Source organism: Syngnathus acus, chromosome 9, assembly GCF_901709675.1.
Source record: "Syngnathus acus chromosome 9, fSynAcu1.2, whole genome shotgun sequence".
Lineage (NCBI taxonomy): Eukaryota > Metazoa > Chordata > Actinopteri > Syngnathiformes > Syngnathidae > Syngnathus > Syngnathus acus.
The window spans coordinates 17,795,502-17,808,844 of NC_051094.1; the positions used below are offsets into that span (position 1 = coordinate 17,795,502).

Sequence of the window (13,343 nt, forward strand, 5' to 3'; positions counted from 1 at the left end):
CTTTGTCGGAGATTTTAGCCGGAGTGGCGGTGCTATACAAGCTAGCGCGACGACAGCGACGGGTAAAACGAGCCAGAGCCCTCGTAAAAATGAGGCAGAGAGGGTTCCGTTCTGCCCTACCGTCAATTCATCTGGCGGATGTCCGCTCCCTGGCGAACTAGATGGACGAACTGCTGCTCCTCACTTCACGGAAAACGGACTTCAGTAGATCCGCCGCGTTGTGTTTTGTTGAAACGTGGCTTAGCGAACGAAACCCCCACCACGCCGTGGAGTTAGCTGGGTTTTGGCTAACGCATGCAGATTGCAGCGCGGAGCTCTCCGGAAAATCAAAGGGAGGTGGTCTCTGTTTCTACATTAATGAATGTTGGTGTACTGATGTCACGGTGTTGAAAGAGTTTTGCAGCCCTCTCCTAGAAACACTTTTCATAAACTGCCGGCCGTTCTATTCACCACGGGAGTTCTCCTCGATCGTCATGGCGGCTGTTTACATTCCACCACACGCACGTGCGAGTGAAGCCACGCAGATGCTGGCTGATCAGGTGACAGACATGGAGAAACTTCTACCAAATTCACTAATCATTGTTCTGGGTGATCTTAACAGGGCGAACCTCGCACACGAACTCCCCAGATACAGACAGCACATAACGTGTCCCACCAGAGGGGCACAGACACTGGACCACTGCTACACCGTGATTAAGGATGCATACCACTCTGTGGCTCGTGCAGCTTTAGGACTCTCGGACCACTGTCTAGTTCATCTGATCCCGGCCTACAGGCAGAAACTAAAAACTTCTAAGCCTGTGGTGAGGACTGGGAGGAAGTGGACAGTGGAGTCAAGGCAGGACCTCCAAGCCTGCTTAGACTGCACCGATTGGGGAGGTTTTGAAGCTGCAACTTCAGACCTGCATGAACTCACTGACACTGTCACATCATACATCAGTTTTTGTGAGGATCTGTGTGTGCAGACTAAGACGTTCTGCACGTACAACAACGACAAACTTTGGTTTACACCGAACCTCAGGAGGCTGCGCAAAGTCAAGGAGGAGGCCTAAAGGAGCGGCGACCGCGACCTGTTCAAGCAGACCAGGAACACACTGAACCGAGAGGTCAGGAAAGCCAGGAGGTGTTACGAGGAGAGCCTGGAGAGACACCTCTCTGCCAATCCTGATCCCTCAACAGAGTGGAAAGGTCTGCAGAGCATCACGGGCTTCAAGAAACGAACCCCCCATCCTGTGGAGAGCCCAAGGCTTGCTAACCAGCTAAACAGGTTCTACTGCAGGTTTGATCGGTCCTCCCACACAACGGGACCTCCTGCAGCACAATCTACATACTCACCTCCCCCCAGAACTGCTCTGTCCACACCTCTATCAACGTGGTCACCCACTCTCTCTCTTGCAGAGGCCGCGCCCGCACTCCAGATCCGCGAGGAGGAAGTGCGTCAGATGTTCCTGAGACAAAAGATCAGGAAGGCACCGGGCCCAGACGGCGTGTCACCTTCCTGCTTGAAAGTCTGCGCTGAGCAGCTGCCGCCCACCTTTGCACGGATCTTCAACTGTTCCCTGGAGCTGTGTGACGTGCCCTCGTGCTTTAAGAGCTCCACCATCGTTCCAGTGGCCAAGAAGCCCGCCATCACAGGTTTGAATGACTACAGACCTGTCGCACTGACATCTGTGGTCATGAAATCTTTCGAGAGGTTAGTGCTGAACCACCTGAAGGATGTCACGGGCCCCCTGCTTGACCCCCTCCAGTTTGCCTACCGGGCAAACAGGTCAGTGGATGATGCGGTCAACATGGGACTGCATTACATCCTGCACCACCTGGAAACCCCAGGAACGTACACCAGGATCCTGTTTGTGGACTTCAGCTCGGCGTTCAACACCATCACTCCTGACATCCTGCAACAGAAGCTCATCCAGCTTGCGGTGCCTGCCTCCACCTGTCAGTGGATCACCAGCTTCCTGACCATCAGGAGACAGCGTGTGAGGCTGGGGGGCATCACATCTCACACCCGGACAACCAATACTGGCGCCCCCCAGGGGTGCATCCTCTCCCCACTGCTCTTCTCTCTCTACACCAACGATTTCTCCTAAGGTGACGCTCCTGTGAAGCTCCTGAAGTATGCAGACGACACCACTCTCATCGGACTGATCCAGGACGGTGATGAGACTGCGTACAGACAGGAGGTGGAGCGGCTGGTCCACTGGTGCAGCCAAAACCACCTGGAGCTGAACCCGCTCAAGACCGTGGCGATGAGAGTGGACTTCAGGCGAGACCCTTCACCACTTTTACCCCTCACTATCCGCAGTAATACTATTCTCTCCACAGACACCTTCAAGTTCCTGGGAACCACAATCTCTCGGGACCTGAAATGGACCGGCCACATAGACTATGTATGTCCGGAAGAAGGCCCAGCAGAGGCTGTACTTCCTGAGACAGCTCAAGAAGTTCAACCTGCCGCGAGAGCTGCTGAAGACCTTCGACACTGCCATCATCCAGTCTGTCCTCTGCACCTCCATCACTGTCTGGTTTGGATCGGCCTCCAAACAAGACAAGCACAGACTGCAACGGACAATCAGGACTGCAGAAAAGATAATTGGAATTAACCTCCCATCTATCCAAGACTTGCACCTGTTCAGGACCAGGAAACGTGCAAGGAACATCTCTACAGACCCTTCTCACCCAGGCCCAGGCTGGAGTCTGTTTGAACTACTCCCCTCCGGACGGCGTTATAGAGCTCTGTACGCCAAAACCAGCAGACACAGAGACAGCTTCTTCCCCCAGGCTGTTGCTCTGATGAACTCGCACCACTCTTAGAGTCTCAGAGTCATTACTGTGCAATAACATCCTGCTCTCCACACCTTTTTTGAATTGTCTACACTGTTTGTACTATGTGTCCTCTCTGCATCCATTGCAGCCTGGTCATCCTGGAAGAGGGACCCTCCCATCTGTGGTCTCTTCTCAAGGTTTCTCATTTCCCCCAGCTGGAGTTTTGAGTTTTTCCTTGCCCTCTTCGGAGTTTAAGATCAGGGGATGTTTGAGAATATTTGCCATTTTTCACATGTCGTGAGTCTTGTTAGTCACCTAAATGTTGAACAGAGGCTGTGATTTACCGAAGTCAAATTCCTTGTTTGGCACGCTCAAACATGGCGAATAAAAACTCTTGAATCTTGAATCTCTGGCTGGAAAGGAGCCCGAGCTGGTGTGTGAGGCAGAAAAGTTCCGACTAGACATAGTCGGACTTGCCTCCACACATAGTTTGGGCTCTGGTACAAGCCCTCTCGAGAGGGGCTGGACTCTCTTCCACTCTGGAGTTGCCCACGGTGAGAGGCGTCGAGCAGGTGTGGGCATACTTATTGCCCTCCGGCTGGGCGCCTGCACATTGGGGTTCACCCCAGTGAATGAGAGGGTAGCCTCCCTCCGCCTTCGGGTGGGGGGGACAGGTCCTGACTGTTGTTTGTGTCTATGCACCAAACAGCAGCTCAGAATATCCACACTTCTAGGAGTCCCTGGAGGAAGTGCTGGAGAGCACTCCTTCTGGGGACTCCATCGTTCTAATGGGTGACTTCAATGCTCACGTGGGCAATGACAGTGAGACCTGGAAGGGCGTGATTGGGAGGAACGGCCCCCCCCGATCTGAACCCGAGCGGTGTTCTATTATTGGACTTCTGTGCTCGACACGCATTTTCTATAATGAACACCATGTTCAAACATAAGGGTGTCCATGTGTGCACTTGGCACCAGGACACCCTAGGCCGCAGTTCAATGATGGACTTTGTAGTCGTGTCATCGGATTTGCGGCCGCATGTTTTGGACACTTGGGTGAAGAGAGGGGCGGAGCTGTCAACTGATCACCACCTGGTGGTGGGTTGGCTCCGATGGTGGGGGAAGATGCCGGTCCGACCTGGCAGACCCAAACGCTCTGTGAGGGTCTGCTGAGAACGTCTGGCAGAATCCTTTGTCAGGAAGAGCTTCAACTCCCACCTCCAGCAGAACTTTTCCCACGTCCCGGGGGAGGCGGGGGACATTGAGTCCGAGTGGACCATGTTCCACGCCTCCATTGTTGAGGGAACAGACCGAAGCTGTGGCCGTAAGGTCGTTGGTGCCTGTCGTGGCGGCGATCCCCGAACCCGCTGGTGGACACCGGCGGTAAGGGATGGCATCAAGCTGAAGGAGTCCTATCGGGCCGTTTTGGCCTGCGGGACTCCAGAGGCAGCTGACAGGTACCGGATGGCCAAGCGGAACGGGGCTTTGACGGTTGCTGAGGCAAAAACCCGGGTGTGGGAGGAGTTTGGCGACTTCCAGATGGCTTCGAGGAAATTCTGGTCCACCATCCGGCGTCTCAGGAGGGGGAAGCAGTGCACCGTCAACACTGTCTACAGTGGGGATGGCGTGCTGCTGACCTCGACTCGGGACGTCGTGTGTCGGTGGGGAGAATACTTCGAAGACCTCCTCAATTTCACCTACACACCTTCCATTGTGGAAGCAGGGCCTGGAGACTCTGAGGCGGACTCTCCAATCTCTGGGGTTGAAGTCACTGAGGTAGTTAAAAAACTCCTCGGTGGCAGGGCCCCGGGGGTGGATGAGATTTGCCCGGAGTTCTTAAAGGCTCTGGATGTTGTAGGGCTGTCATGGCTGACACGCCTCTACAACATTGCGTGGACATCGGGCACCGTGCCTCTGGATTGGCAGACTGGGGTGGTGGTTCCCCTCTTTAAGAAGGTATGTTCAATTACAAGGGAATCACACTCCTCAGCCTCCCTGGTTAGGTCTATTCAAGGATGCTGGAGAGGAGGGTCCATCAGGAGGTCGAACTTCGGATTCAGGAGGAGCAGTGTGGCTTTTGTCCTGGCCGTGGAACAGTGGACCAGCTCTACACCTTCGGCAGGATCCTCGAGGGTGCATGGGAGTTCGCCCAACCAGTCCACATGTGTTTTGTAGACTTGGAGAAGGCGTTCACCCGTGTCCCTCGGGAGGTTCTGTGGAGGGTGCTTCAGAAGTAGGGGGTGCCGATCCAACTGATAAGGGCGGTTCGGTCCCTGTATCACCGATGCCAGAGTTCGGTCCGCATTTCCGGCAGGACGTCGGATTCGTTCCCAGTGAGGGTTGGACTCCGCCAAGGCTGCCCTTTGTCACCGATTCTGTTCATAATTTTTGTGGACAGAATTTCTAGGCGTAGCCGAGGCGTTGAGGGGGTCCGGTTTGGTGACCTCAGCATCGCATCTCTGCTTTTTGCAGACAACGTGGTGCTGTTGGCTTCTTCAGGCCGTGATCTCCAACTCTCACTGGAGCGGTTCGCAGCCGAGTGTGAAGCGGTCGGGATGAGGGTCACCACCTCCAAATCCGAGTCCATGGTCCTCGGTCTGAAAAGGGTGAAATGCCCTCTCCGGATCGGGGATGAGATCCTGCCCCAAGTGGAAGAGTTCAAGTATCTTGGGGTCTTGTTCACGAGTGAGGGCAGGATGGATAAGATAAGATAAGATAATCCTTTATTATTCCCTCAATGGGGAAACTCCTGTGTAAGCAGCAGTACACTTAACATATACACACACACGCATGCGGGGAAGGGGATAAAAGATTTAAAAAAAGTAAGAGATAAGTATAATTAAAAAAAATATGGACAGTATATACACAATACACAATTATACAGTGGAGATAAAAAAGTATTAGATAAAAAAATAGTGCAAAAGAAGAAAAAAACAGTGCAAAAAAAGCAGGTAAAAAGAGTATGAGGTAGACAGATATTGCACATATGATTGCACATACGGTTATTGCACGTTATTATTGCATGTAATTATTGTTCGTTAGCTCCAGTGATTAGCCTGGTTATACAGTCTGATGGCAGCAGGGAGGAAGGACCTGCGATGCCTCTCGGTGGTGCATCGTGGGTGACATCTGATGGAGCTCTCCAGGGCCCTGACAGTCTCATGAAGGGGGTGGGAGACGTTGTCCATGATGGAGGACAGCTTAGCCACCATCCTCCTCTCCCCCACCACCTCCACCCGGTCCAGACTGCAGCCCAGGACAGAGTTCACCACCTTGTCCAGCCTCTTCCTCTCCGCTGCAGTGATGCCGCTGCTCCAGCAGACCACCCCATAAAAAATGGCGGACGCCACCACAGAGTCATAGAAGGTCCTTAGGAGGCCGTCCCTCACTCCGAAGGACCTCAGTCTGCGCAGCAGATGGAGTCTGCTCTGGCCCTTCCTGAATAGGGCCTGAGTGTTACCAGTCCAGTCCAGTTTATTGTTCAGGTGAAAACCCAGGTACTTGTAAGAGTCCACAATCTCTACGTCCGTTCCCTGGATGTTCACCGGCGAGGAGGGGACTTTGCGCCGGCGGAAGTCCACCACCAGCTCCTTTGTTTTTCCAGAGTTAATGGGTGGGTTGCAGGGGGGATGGTTGGTGGGTTCGGTGGAGTTGAGAGTGGGCTGGGGGGTTTTGGAGGGGAGGTAGCAGGGGGCGGGGTTGAGGTGAGAGTCCTCGGAGCAGAAGAGGCTCCAGTCGGGGGAAGTTGCAGCAGGGCTGGGTGGGTGGGGGGAGTCGTGGATGGTTGTTCAAACCGGTTGAAGAACCGCGAGATCGACAGGCGGATCGGTGCAGCGTTGGCAGTAATGCGGACTCTGTACCGGTCCGTCGTGGTAAAGAGAGAGCTGAGCCAAAAGGCAAAGCTCTCGATTTACTGGTCGATCTATGCTCCTACCCTCACCTATAGTCACGAGCTATGGGTCGTGACCGAAAGAGCGAGATCCAGAATACAAGCGGCTGAAATGAGTTTCCTCCGCAGGGTGTCCGGGCTCTCCCTTAGAGATAAGGTGAAAAGCTGTCATCCGGGAGAGACTCGGAGTAGCGCCGCTGCTCCTCCACGTGGAGAGGAGCCAGATGAGGTGGCTCAGGCATCTCATCAGGATGCCTCCTGGACGCCTCCCTGGGGATGTCTTCCGGGCATGTCCCACCGGTAGGAGACCCCGGGGATGACTGGCCTGGGAACGCCTTGGGATCCCCCAGGATGAGCTGGATGAAGTGGCTGGGGAGATATATAGACTTAGACAAACTTTATTGTCATTTTGTCTACACAGGGTGCATACAAAACGAAATTTCGTTGCATACAGCTTTCAACAATGTAGTGATATTGCGGTTGAATAAAAGTAACATTCTATATAAAAATATAGAATAAAATAAGATAAGAATAAAGTGCAGCAGTGATAAAGTATGTAACAGTGCAGGAAACAAAACAGTATTTACAAAGTGTGCAGAGGAACGCTAACCCAGGTTGCGTACTTTTAAATTAACATGGATTATAAAGATTCAGCAAGGTTGGCAGTGCGAGATAGTGGTTGTAGTATGATAATGTACAGATTCTGTGTATGTGTGATGCAGAGACCAGTTTAGAGTTCAGCAGTTTGAATGTTCAACAGTCTGACGACAGCAGGGAAAAAGCTATTGCAGAACCTGGTGGACCTGCAGCGGATGCTGCGAAACCTCTTCCCAGAGGGCAGCAGGGAGAACAGTCCATGGTGGGGGTGTGGTGGGTCACTGATAATGTTACGGGCTCGGGACACGCAGCGCTGGGATGACATGTCCTGAATGGAGGGAAGAGGAACCCCGATGATCTTCTCTGCTGTCCTCACCACTCTCCTCACATTCTTCCAATCGGAGGCGCTGCAACCTCCACACCACACCGAGAGACAGCTTGTCAGAATGCTCTCTATGGTGCTTCTGTAGAACGTCCTCATGATGGGTGGGGGCAGGTGAGCTCTCCTCATCCTCCGCAGGAAGTACAAGCGCTTCTGTGCCCTCTTGACCAGTCAGTGTCGTGGTGTTCACAGTCCAGGTGAGGTCGTCTGTGATGTGGACCCCCAGGAATTTAGTGCTGCTGACCACCTCCACAGCTGAGCTGTTGATGATCAGTGGAGCATGGTGAGGCTGGTTTTTCCTGAAGTCGACGATGATCTCCTTCGTCTTCTCCACATTCAGGATCAGGCTATTGTCTCTGCACCAGCCCACCAACTGCTCCACCTCCCTGGGGAGGTGTTCCGGGCATGTCCCACCGGTAGGATGACCCAGGACGCGCTGGAGAGACAATGTCTCTCAGCTGGCCTGGGAACGCCTTGGGATCCCCCGGGATAAGCTGGATGAAGTGGCTGGGGAGAGGGAACTCTGGGAGTCCCTCCTAAAGCTGCTGCCCCCGCAACCCGACCCCGGATAAGCGGAAGAAGGTGGATGGATAAATGGATGAAAAGAACGGCGGAGAGAGACGGAGATAAGAGAATTGAGAGTCACACGAAAGCTAAGACAAGGAAATATGACGAAGTGTACGTAGCGCTCGGCTTCAGTGTGACTACGATGGGCGACAAGGAAAGACCGGTGTGTTTACTGTGCCTTACAATGTTGGCAGCGGACAGTGTAAAGCCAAATAAATTAAGGCGGCACTTAGTCATTGCACCCCAATCACGCTGATAAGATGCTTGAGGTTTTTCAGCGAAAATGGGCTGAATATTGCCAACAATCATCCCACTTTGTGAATGCTACTTCTGTCAATAAGCAAGCACTGTAAGCATCATATAAAGCAGTGTACCAAATTGCTCAGTGCAAAAGAAAACACACAATTACAGAAGAGCTTCTACCTGCAGCCGTGGATATGGTCTCCGTCATGCTGCCTCATTTTGATTGAAAAAACAGCACAAATTGTTTTATTCATTTTTGTTTTGAAGGTTAAAATATTTTATATATTGTGCTACTGAGTTAATGTTGCTGATTACTTTGAATTGAATATGATTTATTGCTGTTATTTTATTTTGTTTATTATTATTTTATTGTATTTTTTTCAACATAAAATGGCAGTTGGTCAAGAATGTTTATAGTTTAAATAATTATAATTCATTTTTTAATTTCAGGCAAAGTGATGCACATTGATTCTGTTCTCTTACAGACTAAAAAACAATGTTATTAATAAAGTTATTTATTGTAAATTGATCTTTCTTTTTTCTTTCTTTTTTTCTTCAATATTAATAACATGGGGGGGGCGTGAAATGTTTTCTTCTCCCTAGGGGGGGCATCACAGAAAATGAGTGAGAAGCACTGCCCCAATGGATGAGAGCGTAACCTCCCTCCACCTTAATGATTATCGTTTGTGCCTGTACAGTAATCCCTCGCTATATCGTGTACATTTAGCGTGGCTTCAGTACATTGCGGATTCCCCCCTCCAAAAAATGAAAAATTCAAAATAGAAATTGAGGAATTATGGCACGAAAGTTGCCCGCACGCCAGCAGAAGGCAGGGAGTGCCCACACAACTGCACTACGTACACTTGTACCTTGTTTTTTTTTTTTTTTAATAAGAGTTCTAAAAACATATTTACAATGTTGTACCTTGTTATAGAAAAATTGTTATAATAATAAAAGAGTTCTAAAAACATATTTACAGTATGTACACTTGTATCTTATAAAAAAAGTTATAATAATAGACTTTAGAAAGACTTCTAAAAACATATTTACAGAATGTATACTTCAGCTACATCTACATGTTACACACACACACACGCGCACACACACACACGTATCATATTTATACTATTTATACATTATTTTCTGTATGTCAATTATACCATTAATATAGTATCTACATGTTTGAAACTATTAGTTAATGTTCTAATGACAACATATGCACTCATATGGTTTAATATACATTTATTGATACAAAAGATTTATGCATGTTAAAAATGAGAGGGTGACACTACTGGATTTTCACCTATCGCGGGTGGTCTAGGAGCCAATTATCCGCGATAAACGAGGGATTACTGCATACCAAACAAGAGCTCAGAGTACCCACACTTTTGGAAGTCTTTGGAAGGTGTGCCGGATCCCATTCCAACTGGAGACTCCCTTGTTCTGTTTGGGAACTAATGCTCATGTGGGCAATCTGGAATTGTGATCTAAATGAGCTGGGATCTCCTATCTCTGGGGCTGAAGTTACAGAGGTGGTTAAAAACCTCCTTGATGGCAAAGCTGGTTCGCACGCCTCTATACATTGCATGGACTTTGGGGACAGTGCCTCTGGATTGGTAAAAAGGGGTGATGGGCCCTCTTTTTAAGAAGGCAGACCGGAGGGTGCTGGCAACTACAGAGGTCGTCAGCCTTTCTGGTAAGGTCTATTCAGGGATGCTGGAGCCTGGATGGGTGGGTCCATCGGGAAGTCGAATATCAGATTCAGGGCGAGCACTTTGGGTTTTGTCCAGGGTGTGGAACAGTGTATATATGTATACAGTGTATATATCTCTTAGGGATGGGACAAGACACAAACCCCACAACATCACGAGATTGAATTCATGAGACGAAAGGGGATTTTTGCAACATTTCTAAAATTAATTTTAAAAATATTTTGATATTGTATTTTGTATTGAATTTTTAAGTACATTTAATAAACTGCGCAAAACAAACATGAGACTCCATTTCCATTTGTGATTATTTTACAAATTTTGGGAGAGATATACATACATATATACACATACTATATAGACGTATATATCTTTTGAAACTATGGTTTCTTTGTTTTGTCACAGATTTCTTATTACCTCATCTGAGGGTGTTATCAGATAGATGGCCTCCATGCTGGGCAGAGGCTCCCGCTGCTTGGTTATGTCTTCTACAACTGCAAAAAAGAACAATGTTTTAAGTATCAATCTAATATTAAAAATCTGACATGATGAATCTAGAATAGACAGACAGGCTCCACCTCCTCACCATAAGCATCTTCACTGATGCTTTGGCCAACATCTCCCAAAAAGATCAGTCCACAGATCAATGTATTCCTTGGAAGCACCACATTCCCTATCGTCTAAACAAATGATATCGAAAAGCCTACTAATGTTTTGCCGCTCCTATATATTGCTAAGGCTGACACCTACCATGCATGTTTATGGGATGTGGACAAAACCCACGCGGGCTCGGGGAGAACATGCAAACACGACACAGGGGAGGGCCGGAAGTGGAAATCAAACCCGCATCCTCCTAATGCTGAGGCGGACGTGATAACCAATACTCCACCGAGCTGCCCTCCTCAGGCCACTGATTCATTAATTTACGACATTCCTGATGTTTTGTAATATTTTGGGATATTACTCTATCAATGTATGCACGAGTTTGTCGTTTGAGTTGACTTTATTGCGGTGACTCTTAACTGGTCTCCATGGCAGTTCACATTTTTTACTGTCTCCCCAGACTCTTGGGCCACTGTATATGCATATCACTAGCACCCTCTACTAGTACTTAGCTGTATATCACTTTATTCACTAGATCAGGGGTCTGCAACCTCTACTATCAAAAGAGCCATAAGAGCCATTTTGCCCCCTCTTCTACCCAAAGAAGATCATCGGGAGCCGCAAAGAATAACAGCGCTTGTAAACCTTTAAAAGTTTTTATCTTTTATTTATTTTACCTGTTACAACCAATGAATATAACAACATAGATGCAGTGTGCATTTGTAGGCGTACTTCGAAATAGATTAAACTGTGAACTGTAGGCCTATTTAAGTCTTTCCTATATTTGTGTAAAAGTAAAATAATAACCACCGCACTTTCATATGAATAAAACATTTAGCTGCAGCTTAGCAGTTTTAAAAGTAAACTACAAAATGCAATCTCTGGAGAAATTGCGTGTGAAGGCGAAGAAATTGAATAAATTCTTAGGGAATGCTGCAAAATGATGTTGAAACGAGTTGAATTACTTGAGAAATGTAGAAATGCGAAGTGTAAAAAGAAATTTTGGAGAATTTGCCGTGAATTTCAAAATTGAAAATTTTGAATTTTTGGTAAGTGGGAAGTTGTGGAATAGGTAGGCAAAAAAAGATGAGCAGTTGAAAGCTGGAACAGGTTGAATCGGTTGAAAAATGTAGAAATTAGAGTTGAAAAACGAAATCTTGGAGAATTTGGTGTGAATTTGAAGATTGAAAATTTGGAATTTTTGGTAAGTGGGAAATTGTGGAATAGGTAGGCAAAAGATGAACAGATGAAAGTTGGAACGGTTGAATCGGTTGAAAAATGTAGACATTAGAGTTGAAAAACGAAATTTAGGAGAATTTGGTGTGAATTTCAAAACTGAAAATGTGGGATTTTTGGTAAGTGGGAAGTTGTGGAATAGGTAGTGAAGGAATGGGGTCGAAATACAAAAAGTCCTGCCTAGCTACAAAAACAGATATGCTCAAACCTCATTGAATAAAGTACATAAGCAGACAAGTATATTCACATATTAAATCAATAAAAGAAACATTTTAAGCATATAATTATACCATATAAGTTTCCCCATTGAGGGAATAATAAAGGACTATCTTATCTTATCTTATCTTATCTTATACCTACACACCAAATCAATAAAGGAGACATAACTAGACATTTTTGATAGATGGTAATGACAAAGGTTTTTATAACTTTATGATCTGATATGTATTTTTGTGCACTTTGAAATAATGTTTTTTGATATATTGCCTGAATAGCTCAATGACCCTTAAGGAACTGTTTAATGCATGCCTGATAATTTTCTAAATCACGGACACTGCCAAAGTCGTCTAAAAATGCTCAGTACTTGATTATATCCTATGTTTTGACTAATGCTAGACGCCAGTTTTCGATTACTACTGAACGTTCTGGACAGAGGGAAATATTTTGCCTAACAAGGAAAAGATATGGTTGGAAGCATGATTAAACTAAGAATATGATGACGTAAGCAAGTACATGGAGTATCAAAAGAACAAACAAAAACATGGTAAGTGGTGAGTACAAACTTTGCATAGTCAGGGAACATTAATGAATTGATGATGTCACAGCCAAAAGCTCACATAATTCCGTACAAAATGACAAAATTGAAAGAATGATGAATGGTCGGTGTGCGACAGTGAGCGAAGTGGATGTACCTTTTCTTGTCTTCCGGGTTAGAGCAACGCTGGCGTCTGGACTGTTGACTGCCGCTTCTACCCCGAACCGTGTCCGCTATTTATTTGTCCCCTGTTTGTTTCATGTTTCCCGTTTTAAGTGTGCCCGTTTTTTTCTTTTATTTTTCTCGCCTTTTCTCCTGCCCACCGCGTATCTCTGGAGCTCCGCTCGCACCTCTCCGATCCCGCTCCCTCTGACTACGAGCTATGCTAGCCAGCTAGCCAACCCACCACCGGACCCTCCTACCTCCCGGCTCTGAGCCTGTAGCTGCTTGCTCTTGGCTCGGCAAACGGCTCCAACCCAACTTGCTGGCCACTTGGCCGGCGTCCTCGGGGGGAGCACCCGCTCGCTGCGAGCTCGCCGGTCGTGGCTCGGCTGGGTGCCGCCATGACACACTGGGGCGTGCTGTTTGCACGGGTACAGT

The 13,343-nt window shown here is 48.0% G+C and overlaps 1 protein-coding gene across 2 annotated transcripts in view; it reads right to left on the reverse strand.

Annotated features, from left to right (window-relative positions):
* Positions 1–13,343, reverse strand: part of stxbp1b (syntaxin binding protein 1b) — a 109,031-nt gene that overhangs the window by 81,107 nt on the left and 14,581 nt on the right. For both annotated transcript variants that reach the window (XR_005098834.1, XM_037259474.1), the window contains exon 4: positions 10,568–10,644. Coding sequence is in view for 1 of the 2 variants with exons in the window: in XM_037259474.1 (XP_037115369.1) it covers positions 10,568–10,644 (77 nt within the window). In the remaining variant the exon portion in view is untranslated. The remainder of the gene's footprint in view (positions 1–10,567; positions 10,645–13,343) is intronic.